Source organism: Haliotis rufescens, unplaced genomic scaffold, assembly GCF_023055435.1.
Source record: "Haliotis rufescens isolate VD_foot unplaced genomic scaffold, xgHalRufe1.0.p SCAF_92, whole genome shotgun sequence".
Classification (NCBI taxonomy): domain Eukaryota; kingdom Metazoa; phylum Mollusca; class Gastropoda; order Lepetellida; family Haliotidae; genus Haliotis; species Haliotis rufescens.
This window is the reverse complement of record NW_025964386.1, coordinates 815,403-838,768: the sequence shown is the minus strand read 5'-3', so window position 1 is coordinate 838,768 and position 23,366 is coordinate 815,403. Positions and strand designations below refer to the sequence as shown.

The 23,366-nt window shown below is 40.3% G+C and overlaps 2 protein-coding genes across 3 annotated transcripts; one reads left to right on the top strand and one right to left on the bottom strand.

Annotated features, from left to right (window-relative positions):
* The first annotated feature begins 6 nt into the window (after positions 1 to 6).
* On the top strand, positions 7 to 22,043 carry LOC124135620 (AP-1 complex subunit mu-1). 2 transcript variants are annotated; one of them, XM_046501033.2, is made up of 11 exons: positions 7 to 123; positions 6,543 to 6,604; positions 6,911 to 7,135; positions 7,834 to 7,964; positions 8,815 to 8,959; positions 10,034 to 10,160; positions 12,589 to 12,731; positions 13,355 to 13,426; positions 15,509 to 15,667; positions 18,712 to 18,837; positions 19,417 to 22,043. In XM_046501033.2, the coding sequence occupies exons 2-11, from the start codon at positions 6,563 to 6,565 to the stop codon at positions 19,513 to 19,515; spliced, it is 1,269 nt and encodes a 422-aa protein (XP_046356989.1). In that variant the 5' UTR covers positions 7 to 123; positions 6,543 to 6,562; the 3' UTR covers positions 19,516 to 22,043. The 2 variants fall into 2 exon arrangements, with proteins under 2 accessions (XP_046356989.1, XP_046356990.1); XM_046501034.2 differs by having other exon boundaries at positions 21 to 123; positions 10,034 to 10,151.
* On the bottom strand, positions 1,483 to 5,526 carry LOC124136809 (uncharacterized protein K02A2.6-like). The gene has a single exon (XM_048391597.1). It carries the CDS (start codon positions 5,524 to 5,526, stop codon positions 1,483 to 1,485), a length of 4,044 nt encoding a protein of 1,347 aa, XP_048247554.1.
* Positions 22,044 to 23,366: the final 1,323 nt, after the last annotated feature.

Here is a 23,366-nt window from a genome sequence, read left to right as displayed (position 1 = left end):
TAGCGCATGCGTGACACGCACCTGTAATGGTCGCCGCTTCCGCTTTATGTGAGGTGGAGAAAATGATATGAACCGGCGACTGGAAACCAAATAATTCGATTGACGATCTTTGTGGTAATTCAGGTACTTGGCCCCTTTGAATATATCTCCTTGTTTATAAAACTGAAACTAACAATGTGTGATTTGTGCCATTATTACAATGTTCGAGCTGCTTTTCCAGCTGGCTTTGGTAAATAATTGCTCATATCTAAAGATATAGTCTGCTGTTTGTGGGAGAGGAATAGACTGTGAATCAAATACTATCTTTATACATACCGCAGTCATGTATATGGTAAGTGAATAATACAGGCAGTAACCATGATGCCCTAAACATGACAACGAGTTCCAATTGACAAGACTAGTCGTATACAGCCATAGGCCAATATCCTGTTCATGTTTTGATTGTGTTAATCATCTGAGTTGGTAGTCTCAGGTTAATTAATGAGTACGTGGCTCGTAATGTATGCATGTAGGATGTCTATGGACAGTGAACATAAGCATGGTGCTGAATTTATTGATGAGGTTCCAATTACGAATCCCTCGAACATGATCAGGAATTTTATCACAGAAATGATCCTCAAATTCTTATGGAGATTAATGTTTATGTTACTAACCTTGGTCATTGTTGGAGAGATGAGTCATAGCCATGATAGCAGTGGTCCTCAGCCAAGAATTTATAGGTAACTAGCATTACTTTTACAAGCAGGAAAGATTAATCAATAGAAAGGGTTCATGACAATCAACAGGTAGTATTGCTATGATTACTAGTCACTGCTGTATTTGTCTATTGGCCACATTATGTTCACTGCAGTGCTTCAATAAGCACCCACTGACCAACTTCTTGACCAATCTGTTAGTAATTTTTATTTATAAACACCTCTCTATACCATGTATACATGGTTTAAGATCACAAGTTGCATGACAATCCAGATTTTCTTGTGAATATTACAGATATTTTTGTGATGACTTTGGCAGCTACAACAAACACTTGGCTTTCCGGGGAAAGGTTGTATTCTCTCATTACATGTCAATACACTCAGTCAAGTGTAGTCGGCAGCCATGTGGTCTGCTAGCGCACAACACACACACTTCCGGCGCTGTTACACGTGCGCACTCATTTATATAGAGACATCGTATGGATAAAGCGAGTGACTGGTTATATGATACTAAAACGCTACATTCCTCCCCCTTTAGTTAACAACTTGTTGTTTAAGCAATTAGTGAACAATGTTACTAACTCATCAGTCACTGAGAAAGAAATAGTGATCAACTCCAGAGGTTCAAAGGAAATTTTCCCATAAAGTTCACTGAAGTATTCTTGAACACTGAAATTCACAAACTTAATGTTTATTCACTTGGTTTCTGAAATAAATGAATTGAGCAAGCACCTTAAAGTTCAATCTGAAAAAAACCCCAAAACACTTAACAATGAAATACAGTAGTTTACAGATTTAGTCTATCTGGAGCTCGACGCTCACGAGTCGATCTTCTCAACTCAACAGATGAGGACAGTTCTGGACTAGTGTCACATGTAGGTAACCTGGTACGCGGAAATGGCGTGTCTGCGGGTGATACTGGTACAGAACTAGGCTCTGGGAGCTCTGGTGAGAAAGTGATGACAGACTTCGACACTTCACTTTCTTCCAACAATTCTGGGGATTCTGGTTTCACAGCATCGGGGTCCACATAACGCTTGATGAGGTGATCTACATGTCGCCTCGCAATTTTGTTATTTTCCAAGCTGACTTTGAAGGAGATAGGACCTGTACACTGGATTATCTCCCCTGGTAACCATTTAGGCTTACCAAGAAAGTTCCTGACGTAAACAAGATCACCGACAGCGAACTCCCGTGACTTTGTATGTCTATTGTGGTAGTGTGCCTGCTTCTCTTGTTTATGTTGAACTTTAACACCGATGTCAGGGTGAAGCAAGTCAAGATGGGAACGTGGACGTCTTCCAAATAGTAACTGCGCTGGAGATGACCCTGTCGTAGTCTGCGGAGTGTTACGATACCTGAACAGGAATCTTGACACCCTGGTGTTGATGGAACCGCCGCTGAGCTTCTTAAATCCCTGTTTGAACGTCTGGACACTCCTCTCTGCCAGTCCATTGGACGCTGGATGGTAAGGGGATGTACAGATGTGTTGAATTCCATTTCTCTTGATGAATATAGCAAATTCATCACTTGTGAAACATGTCCCATTATCAGACACTATTGTCTCAGGTAGACCATGAATGGAAAATGTTCTCCGAAGACACTCAAGAGTGGCACTCGTAGTTGCACTGTTGACAGGGAAAACATCCATCCACTTAGAGTGAGAGTCTACGATGATGAGGAACATTTGACCTTGTAAGGGACCTGCATAATCAATGTGCAGACGTGACCATGGTTTGGACGGCCAGTCCCACGGATGTAACTTTGCTTCGCAGGGTGAAGAACGACTCTCCTGACATATGGAACAAGTCCTGACCTTGTTCTCCAGCTCTGAATCAATGCACGGCCACCATACAAGACCTCTGGCAATAGCTTTCATCCTAGCTATTCCAGGGTGAGCTTCATGCAACACATCTACACACTGTTTCCTACCCTGAGGTGGAACCACTACTCTGTTACCCCACAGAATCACACCATCCTGAACACTTAGCTCAGTTTTCTTCTGAATATATGGCTTTAGCTCTGTATCTGGCTTCAGGTTTTCTGGAAAACCACATTCCACTAACTTCTTCACTCTAGCTAACAAGGGATCCTTCCTTGTCCAAAACTGAATTTGTCGCACATTCACTGGGAATTCTGCCATGTTCTCGAGGAGCATTATTGTGTCTCCTGGAACAGGCGGCACAGACACAGAGGTTTGCAGAGGCAATCTGCTCAAACAATCTGCGTTTGCTAACTTTGAGCCTGGTTTATACACAATACTGTAATCATACGCTGCCAGCATCAAGGCCCATCTCCGGAGTCTGGCTGACGCCATCACTGGAATGCCTTTCTCTGCATCAAGTAGACCCATGAGGGGTTTGTGATCTGATAACAGCTGAAATTTTCGTCCGAACAAATACTGGTGGAATTTCTTTATGCCAAACACTATTGCCAGTGCTTCTTTATCAAGCTGTGAATAGTTCTTTTCTGCAGGTGACAAGGAACATGACGCAAACGCCACAGGCTTCTCAGTACCATCTGGCATGATGTGTGACAGGACGGCACCTACTCCATATGGAGAAGCATCAGCTGCTAAGTTGAGAGGAAGGTCTGGATTGTAGTGAGTCAAGACCTTACATGAAGACAAGTGAGATTTCACCTTTAGAAATACTGTATCATGCTTCTTGGTCCATGACCATGGAGCGTCCTTTTGTAGTAACCCATGTAGTGGCACTAACGTCGTGGAGAGATTTGGCAGGAATCTCTGGTAGTACTGTACCATCCCAAGGAATGACTTTAACTTTGTCACATTCTGAGGAGCTGGTGCGGACACAATAGCGTTTACCTTCTCCTCTAATGGATGCAGTCCCTGTGCGTCAATCCGGTGTCCCAGGTAAGTGACTGAGTCTTTCTTGACGTGACACTTTGAAGCGTTAAGACGCAAACCTGCTTTCTGCAATCTGTCAAGGACTTCATTCAGATTCTTGTTGTGTTCTGCATCATCAACACCTGTGACGAGAATATCATCGAGGTAGACGCACACATGTGGCAAGTCGCTGAGAAGACATTCAATTGTCCGCTGGAAGATAGCAGGAGCTGCCGACACCCCAAAAGGTAATCGTTGGTACTCGTATAGACCTTTATGGGTGTTAATTGTGGTGAGTTTCTTGGAATCATCGTCCAACACTATCTGCTGGTAGGCATTACTCATGTCCAATTTCGTAAACTTGCGACCACCTGAGAGTGATGCAAATAAATCCTCAATCCTGGGTATTGGGTAACAATCTGGTTTAGCAACCTGGTTGACTGTTAGTTTGTAATCTCCACATATGCGCACTGAAGACTGATCCGACTTCAACACTGGTACGGTGGGTGCTGCCCACTCTGAGTACTGCACTGGTTTTATGACACCCTGCTGCTCTAACCGTTCAAGTTCATTCTCAACCTTGTCCCTCAAGGCATAGGCCATGTTCCTGTGCTTGTAGAAGCGTGGTTGTGAAGGAATAGATATGTTAATCTTCACTTTTGTATCTTTCAACTCACCAAGTTCCTCCTTGAAGACATCGGAATGTGAGTTAAGGATACTTTGCACATCATCACAATCTACTCTGAGGATTGTTCCCCAGTCTAGACGAACATGTCGCAGCCAGTCGCGACCAAAGAGATTAACTCTTCTCCCTTTCACTACAATCACTGGCAGTTCTGCTGACTGTTTGCCGTAGTTCACTTTCACTGAGCATGAACCAAGCAGAGGTATCTTCTCACCTAGGTAAGTACGTAACAAGGTATGAGGAGGTCCTAGTTTGGGTGGATCTTTCCCTAACGATCTGTAAGTGTCCTCATTAATCACTGAAAATGTTGCACCTGTATCCAGCTCCATGCTTAATGGCAGACCATTAAGTGCTAAATCAATAAACATTGGTGGTTCCTTCTCTCTCCTCCCAACAAAAGGTGTAGAGCTAGTCTCCATCTTGTAAATGTCATATATTTCACTTTCAACATCATCATAGTTATCAGGAGTGACCTGATTTGTCGCTGAACGCTTGTGCTGACCCCGACTTCGACCTTGACCTCTAGATCGATACGAGCCACGTCCACAACGAGAACCTTTACTATTCTGTGACTGACGACATACCTTCCCAATGTGGCCAATCTTACCACAATTGTAACACTTTGAGGTACGAAAATGACAGTCCGGAGATTTGTGATTTCGTAAACCACATCTGTCACATGGCGGGTAGACAGGAGCATGTTGAGATGATGACATCTTGTGCATGTTACCCCCTGTAGCTGCTGAAACACTTGAAGCACCAACTTTAATATCTTCTTCATTCTTTGCTGCCAATTCCATTGACTGTGCTAGTGTAAAAGCCTTATTGTAATCCAGAGCTTTCTCTGCTAATAATCTCCTCTGTATTGCATCATTATTAATGCCACAAACTAGTCTGTCTCTAAGTGAATCATCAAGAGTAGTACCAAAGTCACATGTACTTGCCAGTTTGCGCAACTCGGAAGCATACGCTGCAACACTCTCTTGAGACTTTCTATCCCTCTTGTGAAATTTAAGTCTTTCAACTATCACTGACGGTGTTGGGTGTTGATGATCGCGCATGACTTTCACTATCTCAGCAAACCTCATTTCCCTAGGTTTCGTAGGAGCGCACAAATTCCGGAGAAGTGTGTAGGCTGTCTTACCCATTTCACTAAGCAGAATAGCTCGTTTCATCACAACATCCTCGTCATCAACACCTCTAGCCGTAAAGTACAAGTCTAACCTCTCACAATAAATGTCCCAGCTGTCAGTCTCTGTATTAAATTCGTCGATCTTCCCGGAGGTAGACGACGCCATGTTTATGGAGCGAGTGAAACACGACAGACGTTAATCACACAAAATGTCCACAAAAAACGCTAAGACATCCAGTTTTATCTCGTCGCCAATTTATATGATGACTTTGGCAGCTACAACAAACACTTGGCTTTCCGGGGAAAGGTTGTATTCTCTCATTACATGTCAATACACTCAGTCAAGTGTAGTCGGCAGCCATGTGGTCTGCTAGCGCACAACACACACTTCCGGCGCTGTTACACGTGCGCACTCATTTATATAGAGACATCGTATGGATAAAGCGAGTGACTGGTTATATGATACTAAAACGCTACAATTTTCATGAAAACAGCAGCACTGAAGTGGTATAAAAGTGTTGCCTCGTAACATTTGAACTATATTTGTTCACTACTGTCCGCACACTCTCTTACAACAAATTAGACTTGTGTATGGTTTGAATGCGCTCACCTCTTTTAAATTTCCTTATTACATCAGGGGCACAGGTGGCCCAGTCGTTTAAGGCGCTGTGATTCGCTGTGCAGAGTTGCGTCCCTTGGGCACGCCAGAAACGTATGATTGTGGGTTCAAATCCCGGTTCTGTCTGATTATGTTTCTAAGTTTGTCAGCACCATACCAGTGCTCATGGGTTTTACCAAAGTGGGAAATGTCTACGACCTGCATCACTTTGGGCTTTCCTCCCACATTCACATGATTAAACTAAAACACCCTGATATAATTGGAATACTGTTAAAGGCAGCGTTAAACCAAACTCACTCACTCACTCTTATTACATCATCACGCTAAATACAGTATACAGTTAGGGAAGCCTATATGATATATCATGTATACACCATGGAATTGATGCTTTATGATACAAGTATCATTTGAAGACCATTTTCTGGTACTTAGAGTTATGTCGCTTGTTAGAGTTATTTGTTATGCCATGTGATTAAATTTGTTGACCACAAAAAGTGCTGTTACTATTATGTCCTTTACCATGTTTACCTTATCTAAAAAATCATATTTGTTTTTGTTTGTAGGTGTCACTGACTGATTCACCATGTCTGCTTCAGCCATTTATCTCCTTGATGTCAAGGGAAAGGTAATGCTATTATTATGCTAAACCCGTGAAAACTTGGGTTTTTGAAGGTATGCTAATGATAATAAGAACCTTTCTTATGTTTCATGGCCATTGAAAATGCCAAATTCAAGTTAATGAAACACTTAAAATTATTTTTTCTTCTATTTGTACTTGCTCATGTGACTATGTTTCTACCACTTGAACATTTTGAACTTCTTAATATATGAACATGTACAGACACATGACTAGTAATATGAGAAAAAGTTGCAGGTCATTTTTGCAGACTAGTGGCATTCAATTTTATTTCAACCTTGTCTGTATTTTCAGGTTCTGATAAGTCGGAACTACCGGGGTGACATCGACATGTCTGTGATTGACAAGTTCATGACCTTAGTGATGGACAAGGAAGAGGAGGGCAATGTATCCCCCATCATCCAACATGGTGATCTGGCGTACATCTACATCAAGTACAACAACCTGTACCTGGTGGCCACTTCCAAGAAAAACGCAAATGCGGCTCTGATGTTCTCCTTCCTGCATAAACTTGTACAGGTACAACAGAAGTGCTGCTTTTGCCCTGTGTGAAAAGCACTGTTAAATTTGGAATTTGTAGCTTTTGAGACTTATAAATAATGATGCTGCTGAAGTTTGGAAGAGATGTAAGACTCATGCCATATTACGCCATGTTTTAATTTTAGTTCTTCAGAAAACACTTTGAAGTGGTTAAAAAATGAAAAGTTAAATAAGATCTTATGATTATATTATACATTTATACACCACACTATTCCAGATACTGGTATCTGCTCATGTGCAGTTTGTTATCCCCGACCAGTGGATCCGTATGCACTCCAGTTATCGTTTTCAACTCCCTGGGGAGTATATAACCCAAGCTGCCTACGGGTGCTAGGGTTGTTTTTACATCCACCTCACATATCTGGTTCCCATTCCCTGCTGGGTGAACAGAGGCATTATTGCCCAGGGTGACACCACACATTTTGACACTTGTGTTTCGGATGTATGTAGGTATTCCTGTTTCACTGTTGGCAAAGCAATCGTAGTGCTAAGGTGAACATGAATCACATACTTTAACACAGACATACAACAATCAGAGCGCTAAGATCGCTTTGTGGAAGGGGATCCTGGGGTACTACAACAGTATTTAATCTCATCCATTTCACGATTTTGATTTCAAACAGTGCTTGATATACTTTGGCCATGATGTCACAGTTGAGATATCTCCTTTCTTACAGATATTTGTGGAGTATTTTAAAGAGTTGGAAGAGGAAAGTATCCGAGACAATTTTGTTGTCATTTATGAGCTTCTGGATGAGGTGATGGACTTTGGCTACCCTCAGACTACTGACAGCAAGATCTTACAAGAGTGAGTATACCATGTGGAGCAGTATGTAACCATTAGAGGATAACCAACAATCTTTCGGGACACATTATGTCCTGAGGCATCGGAAGTAAGAATGGTGGATGTTCCAGAGAAAAATGGTGATGATTTCATCCAAAGTTTTGATCCAGGGATTTATTAGAGTTTTCAGTTACATGCCAATGGAAAGGAGAATATGAAACCTTAGTTTCTTAAATAAAGACTTCTTTGGGCGTATTCGAGCATTGCATTCAATGCAATGATGTAAACCGAAGTACTAGGTCCATTTTCTTTATTTGTCCTATTATCGGTTAGGTTGGGTAGGGTTGGGTTAGGTTAGGTAAGGTAATGTTAGGTTATTTGTTGTTTAACGCGGCACTCAGCATTATTCCAACTAAATGACGGCAGCCTGTAAATAATTGAATCTGGACCAGACAATCCTGTGTTTGACATCATGAGCATCGATCCATACAATTGAGATACGATGACATGCATCAACCAAGTCAGCAAGCCCGACCTCCCGATCCCTTTAGTTGCCTCTTACGACAAGCAGAGTCGCCTTTTACAGCAAGCATCGGTTGCTGAAGACCTATTCTACCCCGGATCTTCACGGGTCGGTCCTGTTATCAGTGAGATGCAAGTCACCACTGCCAAATATGAATGTTAACCTGAATTAAGAAAATGGTTTTAGTCAATTTTTTTTAAAATGAACTTGCATTTGCTTGGATCATGTGGATGAAATTCCTGGATTATGAATATTCTCATTGAGTTGACATTTGTCATTATTTGTATGTGCCAATGAGTAATTAATATTGTTATGTCAATCATGGATCTGTATTGCATGTGTCTGTTACAGGTACATCACCCAAGACAGTCACAAGTTGGAGATTGCTCCTCGTCCACCCATGGCTGTCACCAATGCTGTGTCGTGGCGATCGGAAGGCGTGAAATACAGGAAGAACGAAGTCTTTCTTGATGTCATAGAATCTGTTAATCTTCTCGTAGGTGTACTCAGATCTGTGGCATAAAGTCAACTGAACATACCTTTCAGTAGAATTCTCTACATTTCTAGGCTTAACTTATGGAATGTTGTTCTTAGTAGTGTTTTACTAGAAGCTCACTATGCATGGAGGTAGTTTTCTCCAGTGAATAGAATAGAATGGTGTGTAATCAAATGAGCAGTCCTCAGTGCATGAACTTACCATTGCCTGATATTGAGGCAGTGTGAGGCCTGTGTGCTCATTGGTCTGAACGCTTCATTCATTGACTCACTTCAAGCTTTCCTTCCCAAAAATGACTCGCCATGATATAACTGGAATACTGTTAAAAGCGGCGTTAAACTCCACCCACCCACCCACTCACTCACCGAATTCACCGAACCCACCCACCAAATCAAAGGGATATTCTGGGGGTAGATCTAACTACAAATTTGTATGTAGCCAGCAGAGCTTTTTCCTTTTAAAAGTTACTGGCCCGTCATCAAACTAACGGGCCCACTACTAAAATGATGGAGTACCCGAAGCAGCCAAACCCGAGGTCACATAGCGACTGAGTTATCTGGGGGGGCTCAAGAAATTTTAGAACCCCTGTTGTTGTAAGCAACATTACAAAATGGCAGCCGATTGTCATTCCACTGAGATAATCGATGTCTTACTTTCTTTCACCTAACCATGACCTCACGCCCCTGTATATTTTCTCATCTAAATTACACGATTCATGAGATGCATCCAAGTTAAAAAAAATTATACATATACACAGAGAAATGGTGAAATTTTGAGTAATTTACATTTCAGCAAGCCCTTTGCAAATTTAACTGGCCTCAGGCCAGAAGGCCACCTGTTAAATCGACCCCTGGTGTCATACAAATAGTTTCCATATTGCCATGCAACTGGAGCATGTTCAGCTTCAATTAGAGTTAACGAAAGTAAATATACAATTAATGTACACCAGTTACGTAACAGTATTAATTGCCCAGTATCCCACTAATGTTTGGAGTAGTATTGACTATAATAAACACTCCATCTTGCTTTGTCTTCAACTAGAGTGATGTTGTCAGATGTTTTCTCTGTTCACAGGTGAGTGCCAACGGCAATGTGTTACGGAGCGAGATAGTAGGAGCAATCAAAATGAGGGTGTTTCTGTCAGGAATGCCTGAACTACGCCTCGGCCTAAATGATAAAGTTCTGTTTGAAAGTACAGGCAGTGAGTAATATTGATATTTAGTTATATTTCGTTCATGAATATGAAATGTTGTTTGTCAGGTTTATGTTGATGATAATGATGTTTATACAATGATAATTAGGTTAATAGTAATAGTCTTGTAAAGCCCATAACCACTGATAACTCATGTGTATGTATGCTCGAAGCACTGCATTGTTATCATCGATTAAACAACATTATTCCCCAAATAATTTAAAAAGTCCCGTTTATGCCTGTCATCTTCAAATGTGTATTATTATTTTAATCAATACATGTTAAATCGACTTTTGACTTCATCTTACCATGCTTTGAACAGCTAAAGGCTCAGGTCCAGTCACATGTAGTACTGTTATTAAAGAAATAAGTGGCTAGGGTGCCTTGTTCTTCATATTGTGTGTGGTTTATCGTGCGGCTGTCAACAGTGCCACTCAAGGTGTATGTGCCTTGAGATTTACACAAATGCATGGGCTTTGAGTTGAAAGTGATAGCGCTGTTTGCACTCACTATTCACTATGTACACTGATATGCTATTTGCTGAACCCAAGTATTGGCTGTGTTCTGAGGACTCGTGACATGACATGGATGAAAAGGAACAGTTATGAGACCAATAGGACTCATCTTCATCCCACACTTTGTTCTTGTAATGGTACCTTTATGTGCTGGTCCAGTCCTGCTACTTGTCCTCTGTTACTTACCTGTGCGGCTTATGGGTTAAACTTGGTCCCTAGCTACCTGGTCGTAAGAGGCAACCAAATTGATCGGGTGGTCAGACTCGGTGGCTTAGTAGATTATGCGTCATCGTACCCTAATGGCTGCTCATTATATCAATCACTGGATTGCCTAGTCCAGATTTGATTATTTACAGGCCGTCATCGTATAGCTGGAATATTGCTGAATGCGGCTTTAAGCAACAAACGTAACATGAGTAACACAGAGTTTCGTTAATGTTCAGCAAATGTGAATGTAAGCTGCAGTCTGATTGAAAGATGATGTCAGCTGAAATCTTCTGGATGATGTATGGATCCTTTTCTTTCATTGTTTGCTTTCCAGAGTGATGCAGTGTTTCTCCCGGTTGTTTAAATATACAACAGGGAATTTTCTAGGCAAAATATTTCTATTTATCATATAATGGGTAGGTTTCTCGGCAGGATAAAGCCAACGGATAAAAACGATATCCGTTGGGGTCATATGCGGATAGAGATGCAAATATCAAAGGTCAAGTAGGACTACTTTCACTGTTTATAAACAAACATGGCGTCGCCCTCGTCATTCTGCGATCGAGTCAGAATTAACCATCGGGAATCTGGATAAACTACAGGGATAATGGCTATCATTATCAACAGAACACTCTAATATGCTGGAAATCAGTATCTAACTGTGACGTAGATAAGGCATTTTGGCAACTTTGGAAATATAAATTTCGAAACAATTTTGCGAGGGCACGAGGCCTAGCCAAGCGGGACCAGTAGCCATAATATCTGTGCTTGTAGACCTCTGCGGCTTGAAACCGTCTCCACAAATTAAAATAGTTGGATTTGGCCGAAATATGTTTGAATTGTTACCTTGTTTCGTTTTGTCTCTGGGTGTACATTTGACTACACTTCTTAACGTTATAACAGGGCAGACCGACTGTCAACAACGTATGACCGTGGCCGTGACGCCTCATAGACTAGGGTTAGAGTAGTTTCCCTTTGACAAAGGGCAGTTACTCTAGCGGACAGACCGATGGATTGCCGCGAAAGGCAATTAAAAACAATTGTTGTTTTGCGTATATGTTGCTTCGCCACTGTATAAGAAACAGATTTCAGTTGGAACTATATTGGCTACTGTCACTGTTCGACTGACACATCACTTACCCTGTGACGTAATAAATATAAATGCGCGCATTCCAGGAAAACTCGCAATGTTTCGGTAAAGGGAAAGAGAGGGAAAGCGATTTTAAAGCACAGAATTAAAGAATGACATTATATGATAAAGAGGTTATCACGCTTGTGTGTTTTGGGATGGTAAATATCCTGTATTAGGAATAAACACTATGTATTTAGCTCGCCAAGGCTCGCTAAATACAATGTTTATTCCTAATGCAGGATATTTACCATCCCCAAACACACTCGCGTGATAACCTCTATTGATCAAAGTAATGATAATTTTTTGGCCAGATTTCCTGGCAAGGGCACTTAGTTTGGAATCCTGGATTAATCTCTGTACACAGAAAGATTATGCAATGGAAACTTTTCGGTGCAGACATAAAATCAGCACTTTCAGGTCCTGAGTCGCTGATCAAAATCAAGTTGTTTTCCGAGATCATGTTGGAATCATTATTCCATAAATAATATGTTCCTCATTGCTTTAATTATAAATGATCCAGTCTGATCTTGACAATGTTGTTGTAGTGTGATCTAGATGTAAGAACGTGTGTGATCTATTGCAGGGGGGAAGAGCAAGTCAGTGGAACTCGAGGACGTTAAGTTCCATCAGTGTGTGCGACTGTCCAGATTTGAAAATGATAGAACCATCTCCTTCATCCCACCAGACGGAGAGTTCGAACTCATGTCCTACAGGCTCAATACTCATGTAAGTCATGCTGAGCTGCATCTTTAGCCTTCGTAGAGATGTTATTGAGATGTTAGTGCTGAGTATGAATGGACTAATGGCTGACTGGGTGCACTGTAAAGGCAGCTGTTATGTTGTGACTTGTTGGTAGTTTATTCCAGCATTTTGTCTGCCAGTCTCAAGTTCAAGGTGAGTGCACTGAAGTCATTTTGATCTGATGCATCAAGAGTTGTGTCCCTTGGGCCACACTTTGTTAAGGCTTGAGACAATAAAAGAATTGTTTTTTCAGGCAATGGCTTTTGAAAATATTGTGTGGGCGGGCAGTGTGTTTTTTGTTTGTTTTTTGGTTCAAGCTAGTATATATATTTTGTTTAAAATAAATTCGGCGAAATCATGTTCTTAAGTATTGTAGCATTTCACTGCTGGGATCGTGTGTTCAAGATGCGGAATATTTAAAGATATATTTTTTTCGGAAAATGGAAATAAAAATGGAATGTACGACAGACTTAATGATGTTAAGCAAGTTTTAGAAGATCTACGACAGATAGCAGATCCAACTGCTGTTGTTGTTTCAGCCAATTGGCATGAGCCTTGTCGCCCTTTTATCTGTTCTCTGCTATTGTTATTGTGTTGTGTTGTTGCAGGTGAAGCCGCTGATCTGGGTGGAGTCGGTGATTGAGAGACACGCCCACAGCAGGGTGGAGTACATGATCAAGGTAAACATACACCTGTATTGTCATGTTGTCCTTGAGGACTTGTTCCTAGACTGGAAATATGTAACAAAGTGATGCCAGTAACATTGGTTCAGATAAGAGTAAAGCCTTATGATAAGTACCCTTTATCAACCGACATGCTGTGATATAATGGTAATACTGTAGCATTATACTAAGTTCACTCACTCACCTTGAGATTTCCTCCCAAGTTATCATGGTTATGCTGACTTCCTGATATATATAAATATGTAAATAACTGTCAAAGCAGTCACTCACTCAAGCACGTTGTCTGCTCCTTGCATAAACTTTGGTGACATGGGGACAGTGACATAAACCCAAAGCATCATGAATTTGGAAAATACCCTATTCTGATTGGTCAATCAGAGGTTTTAAATCATGATAACTGCCTCTGATTGAAGCACACGTTGCCTGCTCCTTGCATAAACTTTGGTGATATGGGGACAGTGACTTAAACCCAAAGCATCATGAAATTGGAAAATAGCCTATTCTGATTGGTCAATCAGAGGTTTCAAATCACGATAACTGCTTCTGATTGAAGCACATGTTGACTGCTCCTTGCCTAAACTTTGGTGATATGGGGACATAAACCAAATGGAACCATGAATTTGGAAAATACCCCATTCTGATTGGTCAATCAGAGGTTTCAAATCACGATAACTGCCTCTGATTGAAGCACATGTTGCCTGCTCCTTGCATAAACTTTGGTGATATGGGGACAGTGACATAAACCCAAAGTATCATGAATTTGGAAAATACCCTATTCTGATTGGTCAATCAGAGGTTTCAAATCATGATAACTGCCTCTGATTGAAGCACATGTTCATGCTCCTTGCATAAACTTTGGTGATATGGGGACAGTGACATAAACCCAAAGCATCACGAATTTGGAAAATACCCTATTCTGATTGGTCAATCAGAGGTTTTAAATCATGATAACTGCCTCTGATTGAAGCACACGTTGCCTGCTCCTTGCATAAACTTTGGTGATATGGGGACAGTGACTTAAACCCAAAGCATCATGAAATTGGAAAATAGCCTATTCTGATTGGTCAATCAGAGGTTTCAAATCACGATAACTGCTTCTGATTGAAGCACATGTTGACTGCTCCTTGCCTAAACTTTGGTGATATGGGGACATAAACCAAATGGAACCATGAATTTGGAAAATACCCCATTCTGATTGGTCAATCAGAGGTTTCAAATCACGATAACTGCCTCTGATTGAAGCACATGTTGCCTGCTCCTTGCATAAACTTTGGTGATATGGGGACAGTGACATAAACCCAAAGTATCATGAATTTGGAAAATACCCTATTCTGATTGGTCAATCAGAGGTTTCAAATCATGATAACTGCCTCTGATTGAAGCACATGTTCATGCTCCTTGCATAAACTTTGGTGATATGGGGACAGTGACATAAACCCAAAGCATCACGAATTTGGAAAATACCCCATTCTGATTGGTCAATCAGTAGTTTCAAATCACGAAAACTACCTCTGATTGAAACATCTGATTTGATGTCCACATCACTGCAGAAGCTAATATTCATAATAAAGTACCGGTACTTCTTTCTCAATTATCATCATATTTAAATACCAGTATCTCCAGTACTAGGTTGCAATGTTAAATTTAGCATTAAATCAACAGGTAACCTAGGTAACAGGTCTACATTGAAAACAGTATCTTTACCTCTTATCACACTCACTGCCTTATCAGGGGGCACGGGTGGCCCAGTCGTCTAAGGCGCCGCGATTCGCTGTGCAGAGTTGCGTCCCTTGGGCACGCCAGAAACCTATGATTGTGGGTTCGAATCCCGGTTCGCCCCGATTATGTTTCTAGGTTTGTCAGCACCATACCCGTGCTCGTGGGTTTCACCGAAGTGGTAAACGTCTGAGACCTGCATCACTTCGGGCTTTCCTCCCAAATTAAGCTGACACGCCGTGATATAACTGGAATACTGTTAAAAGCGGCGTTAAACCCAACTCACTCACTCACTCACTGCCTTATCATGATCTTAGCGCTTTGTGCACGGGGACCATGATCTTTATGTTGTGATTCTTCCAGGCCAAGAGTCAGTTCAAGAGGAGATCCACAGCCAACAATGTTGAAATCATTATTCCGGTACCAACTGATGCGGATTCCCCCAAGTTTAAGACGTCTGTTGGGAGTTGTAAATACTCTCCAGAAATAAGCAGTGTTGTCTGGAGCATCAAGTCTTTCCCAGTGAGTACACGACAGCCTGTATGACAAAGGATCAACTTGATTAGGGTATTAGCAATGGTAACTGTGCACATAACTTTTGTGTCTTAACATGCTTGTGGGGACCTGGATAATAACAGCACCCCAGCACTCTATTGCTTGTCATAACAATAAGAACAGGCAATGAAATTGGTTTGATGGCAGGCTTGGTGGCTTGGTTGTTTGTGTGTCAGGGATTGATTTAGCTATATAAAACATGCACAAGTGCAACCTATTATTGAAAAATGCATCCTAATAGTTATGTCTCCATGCACAAAGTCATCTTCCCGAGGCAAGAGAGTTAACTGACTTTAAAAGCCCAGTTTCCACCCTTGCCGAACTTGGCAGGAATTACTGGGCTCGATCGTAGTGCCACCAATGGCTATTGCCAGTTATGTCTCTTCTAAGCCTTTCCTATGGACCAATCGGCAAAACCTCATTATCAGTGGTTCATATTGGGAAAGGGAGGTCACTCTAATTTCAAACGGGAGCTATCTCCGTTGTTTTCGTATTTGCGAGAAATGGCGTCACCCACGCTGCACGTTGTTGGTCCAGCTATTAAATGCCCAGCTTATCCCTGAGGTAAAACGTAAGGTAATTAAATGTTTGAATGCATTATATATTTATGTTTCCATTGGTACATCTTCTAAGATTGGTTTAGTGGTGATAACCATTTTCTAACATGTGGGCCCACACCTTTCCCGTCATCTATGGTGATCGAAACAAGTGGGCCCACATTTGTATTTCGCCTAGCTTTGTTAGGTTGTTTCATTAGTTCTGATAATCAATCCCTAAATGTGGGCAGACGTTCTTCTGTCATATTGATTGCAACAGGAGGGACCACATTTATTAATCGCAAAATTCTATTTAAATATTGATAATCACTTTCTCACATTGTTCCCGTCATATATGGTGATCGAAACAAGTGGGCCCACATTTGTATATCGCCTAGTGGGTAGACGTTCTTCCGTCATAGTGATTGCAAAAGGAGGGACCACATTAAAAAATTGCTAGCTTCATTAGCCTGGCTTACTTATAACCATTTTCTAAAATGTGGGCCCACATTGTTCCCGTCTTATAGTGATCGAAACAGGTGGGCCCACATTTTTAAATCTCTGGGTTTCATTAGGTTGACGAAGTCATTTAGGCTATTGGGCTCACGTTTGTCATTATGTGACATTTTATATTATTCATATTTTGTAATATTGATGGGAAATATCTTTATAAATCATTTCGTGTGACATTAATTCCATAAAAGGCACAAAAGTCTTTGAAGTTTGAATAACTGCGTCATAGCTGACCACACTAGTTTTACAAAAATAGCTACCAAGCAAGAAACTTAAATCTACTTCAAATTAAATTTACAGAGGCAATACCACTCATTCTACTTTTTCCAATATAACACATCAATCTAATCATAAGTGTTGGTGGCGATATAAGCCTGAACATATGTCTACACTTGAATTGATCTCGGACATGATACAAGCCTCAGACGTTTCCGAGAACTTGTTCCATAAAAGGAATAACTCATGAATATTAATGACCCCACGACCTAGTTTGGCGAGGTTCGTAGAAGTGCTGTATTGCCATCTTATTTGTACATTTTAATCCAATTATAAGTCATAATACTTATTTTAAATAGACAAATTATGAGTTCGTTATGCGGGTTTGTTTACGTAGTATATATTCCAACAACAAGTGCGTTTACTTTCGAATGTTGGCCCACCTCGAACTTTCGATTAGGCAAACGGAGTTAGCTCCCTTCTCGAACCACCGATAATGCGGTTTCGCCCAACCAATCAGATTCCACCTCTCGTATCACTTGCGTTTTTTTGCTTCACACAAAATGGTGGCGCCGAGTCAGGACGATCTGATCGATCATCAAGATCTATATTGTGATAAATTGTGTCTTACATCGCGAAATGCATCAAATCTTGTGAGCACCTTGATTAAAAACATAAAAAGATTTGGAAAATATCTGCTGAAAACGAGTTGGCGGTGTACATGCTCTTTAAATCCTGCTATCAACTGAAATCTGCACGACAGTTTACGAACCGGATTTTGATTTCGGTGCGCGATTTTGATTGGACTATGCATATAGTCGTTAGTCCAGCCAAAATGTAACTCCATAATACCAGCCTAGTTCGGCAAGGGTGGAAACTGGACTTTAATAGTCAGTTAACTCCCTTGCCTCTGGAAGATGGCACCAAGTGGACATCAAAAGGTTTCGAATTTTGCGTCTGACTGACCCTTACCTGTCCACTCAAAACCGACCTATGAACACACTCAATGCCGCTAAAGTTTATTTACCATACTACATCACTAATCCCTGTCTTACGTGTTAGTTGGCATACTTTGGGCTTGACGTCATCAAACTGTGGGTACTTCAAGATTATGTGCACAGTATTACGTTTTAAAGCAATGCGTCATAAATTTATGTGACACTGGCAGCAGACCGGCCTCTGCTTCATCTTTGATAAATTTATGGAACTAGGGTGCAACTTGGTTTTCATGTCAACATGCATCTGGTGCAAGTCAAGTCAAGTTCCTTAAATCAAGTTCTGTGTATCATCATACCCTGTTGTCGATAATATCAATCACTGGTTTGTATTACCCAGTCTCGATTATTTACATGCCCCTGGGGACCCGTGAAGATCCGGGGTAGAATAGGTCTTCAGCAACCCATGCTTGCCCTAAAAGGCAACTTTGCTTGTCGTAAAAGGTGACTAACAGGATCGGGTGGTCAGGCTCGCTGACTTGGTTGATGCATGTCATCGATCCCAATTGCGTGGATCGATGCTCATGATGTCAATCACTGGATTGTCTGGTCCAGACTCGATTATTTACAGACCGTCGTCATATAGCTGGAATATTGCTGAGTGCTGCGTTAAACTACAAACCAACCAACCAACATGCCCCTGGGATAGGGTTGGAATATTGTTGGCTGTAACGTAATTCAAGTTTTCAGTCAGATTGAGTTCCTACAGTTCCGTACTGTTAAAACACTGTAGCAATAACCTTTCTTCCAGGGAGGGAAGGAGTATTTGATGCGAGCCCACTTTGGTCTGCCCAGCGTGATGAGTGAGGACCTTGAGGGTCGGCCTCCAATCAATGTCAAGTTCGAGATTCCTTACTTCACTGTATCAGGAATTCAGGTAAGTTCAGTGTCTTGACTTCCAACATCATAAACCTCCGCCTAAGATGAAGATGGGCTAGCCTTTTCCCACACTCACAGCTTTCATCAGGACTTGGATACATCTGAACTATAGTCCTAGAGGTGACAGATCCTCTTATCATGTGTCCGATTCTTGTCCTTCAACACTGAAACGGCATGCTCCTTCCCAGCAAGAGACCTTCGTTATCAGTATCATTGCTGCAGCGGTGTGCATGTAGCCATTACAACAATATTGAAAATATTTCCTCTTGCCCCAACTGTAGTGACTTATTTTTGTGTGTATGTCTTTTAGAATGCCATTATAATGAATTGGGAAAAGATTTACGACTGACATAGTTCATTACAATGAATTCTCAAGTTTGACTTTCCCACACTGGTACAAACTTCAATCTATGAAGAATAGTATAAGTGTAATTGTGATCTTCCTAGATTATTAATGTGACGCTAAACCATTTTCATTCATCCTTGCCTGTGAAGCCTGACCTCAAAACAAGTCAAATGTAGTGAAACTGGTAGTGTTCTGTGTCCTGTGTTCAGCTGGATTGTGTACTTGTTGCAGGTTCGCTACCTAAAGATCATTGAGAAGAGCGGGTATCAAGCGCTGCCATGGGTGCGCTACATCACACAGAACGGAGACTACCAGCTGCGCACCCAGTGAGAAGCTGCTTCTCATTGTCTGGCATCCTAGGAATCCATGTACAGTCAGACTATAAGCTCATCGTTGAAACAAGCCCCTACGTTCGGTCCTTGTATGTCACACAGAGGGATTGTAGCTCAGAACAAAATGGAGATCATTTTTGTACGATACAACGTGGATGATTTTAATTATACTGACAGAGAACTATATGTACTTTAAGTGTATGAAACTATTTATATATTTGTTTATGTAAGAAAATGTAAATTTTATTGTTTAAGGAGAAAGAATTATTTGTTTTGAAATAACCTAAACTGAAACACTTTGAAAACACATATCCATGGGTTTTTTTTATGTTATTTGGCAAAATGGCAACAATAATCAAATTAGATTGTTCAGTGTATTTAGGCATGAGGTATTCAAACACAAAATTGTCTTCGTTGGGTTGGAATCCCACTCGATGTGTTTAAGATTATGTGTTTTCATTGTGTGTCAGTATAGCTTATTTCGTTTTTAGTTGTAGGAATGGTGGTCCAAATAATAACACATTCATTGCAATGTGGATTGGCAGATCTATAGCTGTCATTAAGGAAGCTATTAGGATATAGTGTTGGAGTATGGAGAGGATTTTCTGATAAGAGAAGCTCTATGACTTTTGTCATGGATACCGGTATATTATGTGTGACATGAAATGATGTAACTGTTTGATGCCGTCTTTGTTAGTTGGTGAATTGGCTATTCCGTGGACAGCAGTTTGATGTATATACTTGTTGTTGGCCACAAGAGACGGACACACACAGATCCTCTTGTATTTATTTGTGTTGAGTAGTTGATCCATCCTGTTTGCTACACTTACATGTCTGATTTATTTCGAGTACTGTTTAAGTATTACAAAGGTCAAGGATGATTTGTTTCATTTTGTCGTATATATAATCAGAAATTGTCAGCAATCAAAACATCAATCGTAACCTTAATTTAAAGATTGTGCTGAATGCTTTTTAGAATTTTTCAGTTTGTAGTAATTTGATATTGTTTTGAAAATATTGAAAATATATATGTGCAGTATGTGACGTATATAACATATATAACACTTTAACAAGTTAATCAAGTTAATAAATTCTGCCAGCAGTTTTCAATAAGATTGCAATAAACATTATAAGGTATGTGACTGATTTTAAGGATCAGTAGCATTAGTTGGTGGATGAAAGGACCGAGGAACAGAGATGTTACTGAATAGTATAAATATGTGATATATAAATGAAATATTAGAATGATGCATGTTATCATTGTTATGACAATGACTTTTCTGAAGATAATGTTAAAATAGCATTGATAGATTCATTGACTCCATTTCATTGAATTAAGATCAGATGTTATAAAATTGAGGTTTCAATGATGTCATGATCAGTGCTTTTCCAAGTTAACTGTAAAATATCACGACTAGAATTGATTATATATGTGGGATGTTATTTACCGTTAATGAAATGTTGTATGGGGCATTGATTTACTTTGTGTATGTTTTATGTCACTTTCAATACAGCTATTTAAGTATTCATGGTTGCTAGACTTTTGACCATCAGCATATATGTCAAGAGGTCATATATATGTTTCAATCACTCCTCAAGGTACAACATAGGCATACGTACTTTGTCAAGCATTTTTCTCAAACTGAACCCAGTTATAACAGCATTTTACCTCTTAATATTTCCGGTAATTTCTGTATCTCGGAATAGGTTTACCTCAATATATTTATTGGTCCATCCTCACAACATAAGCAGGTTCCAAGATTTTTCTAAATACATTTGGCACAGGAAATTTGTTACTGAAATAGGTTATCATGTTGCTTATGAGTGGCACATCTTGTATTAACACATTTGTTCAATGATATATTTTCTCAAAGCCTTTGGTCGTTTATGAAATATAAATAAATTTAGTTTTGTCAAATTTGAGAGGAATGTTAACAATTTTTTCGAGTTCAGACTGTTTGGAGTTATGGTGAGTGGATAGTTATGAACAGGTGATATAACATGTAGCACTTTTCTCAGAACTGTGATGTTTTTGTTCATAAGTGAGATTATCAAGCTTGGTGTTGGTTACCACATAAAGTTTAATAGAATGTTTTTTTACTCTTTCCTGATTGTTAATTCCGTAGACCTCTAAACCAAGTAAAACAACATAAACAGCCCAATCTCACTGATAAGAGGACTGTGCCATGTTTTACTAGAATGACTTTTCGAACACTATTATACACAATAAATTGTATTGTAATTTTGTTATGACATTAGTGTGAAGCAAATATGGTAACAAGAACTAGGTAAGATTTAGGGGGAAAATGTGAAAGAATGAAGTTTGAGATATTGTACTGGTTGCTATGACATGTTTGCGACAACTAGTGTAAGATTATGTTCGCAGCCTATGTGACAAGTCCTGGAAATGACATCGAGATTGAAGGAAGCTGTCCTTCTGTCAGACTAATAAGCAGTGTGTCTACATTCCTCATGGTTACACAACTTGTTTGTCATGTATTTCATCAATTAAATCTGCAAGTGCTATGATGTTTGTTGTTTTCTTTGATGCAAGGACAACAGGTGTTCCGGTCGTCTATGGCAATGTAATTCACTGTGCAGAGTTGTGTCCCTTGGGTGAGCCTGAACACTGGGCCCCGTTCCACAAAGTGATCTTAGCTCTAAGTTGATCGTAACTCCCATTCTTTAACACTGACCTACGGCAATCGTAGCGCTAAGATCGCTTTGTGGAACGGGCCCCTGGTCAGCAGAGATAGTAGGTTCAAATCCTTGATTCACTCTGATAATGATTCATTTGTCAGCATTACAATGCATGTGAGTTTTACCAAAGTGGTTAAAGTTCAAGAACTGTATCCCTTTAAGCTTTCCTCCCCATCAAGCAGACACGCAGTGATGTAAATGAAATACGGCGGCGTTAAACCAAAGTCTGTCACTCGCTGTAATAGTAGTCCATTATCCACACCAGGGTAAGGTGATCATGGGTTAAAAATAGAACACCATATCCATCTTGTTGGTTTCATTAAAATGGTGAATGTCGGTGACTTATGTCACTTTGGGCTTTCCTCCCTCTGAGGTGCTGTTATATATAAACTTAAAGTAAACACTGGAAATAAAAAGTGATCCACAACTTTTACATCAGTGTCCAATACAGATTCTTCATAGTAAAAAGATAACCCATAAGGTCAAACTTATCTCCCTTTGATCGGCTGTGTAGGTCATTTCAATAGTCCAAAGACTGGTCTTATAAGCTCAGTTAATAAAAGTCAGCGTATCAACAATAAAATCTATTGAAAAGTAGACTAGAAAGTTTTATAACAAACTGAATTCACCCTTAAACATGTTAAAATCATACTTGAAATATATTCAATATTCTATCTTGCATTTGCCTAAAAAAGTCGTGGCCTAGTGTTCTGTCTTGCTTCTAAGTAATGCCTATCAAACAATTTGTTCCATCTTGCATTTGCCTGAAGAAAGTCGTGGCCTTGTGTTCTGTCTTGCTTCTAAGTAATGCCTATCAAACAATTCGTTCCATCTTGCGTATGCCTGAAGAAAGTCGTGGCCTTGTGTTCTGTCTTGCGTTTGCCTGAAGAAAGTCGTGGCCTTGAGTTCTGTCTTACGTTTGCCTGAAGAAAGTCGTGGCCTTGAGTTCTGTCTTGCGTTTGCCTGAAGTGCACCATGAGGCCTTGCGAGTAACAACATATCAATCCTTCCATTCATATCACTGGATTTTATTTGACATTTTTGGTATTGTTGATTAACATGGTCAAGAGGATCATCCCTGATTAACATTACAACAATAATTCTGAATATACACATATGTACAAGTATTACATTTACATAACAGCTGTA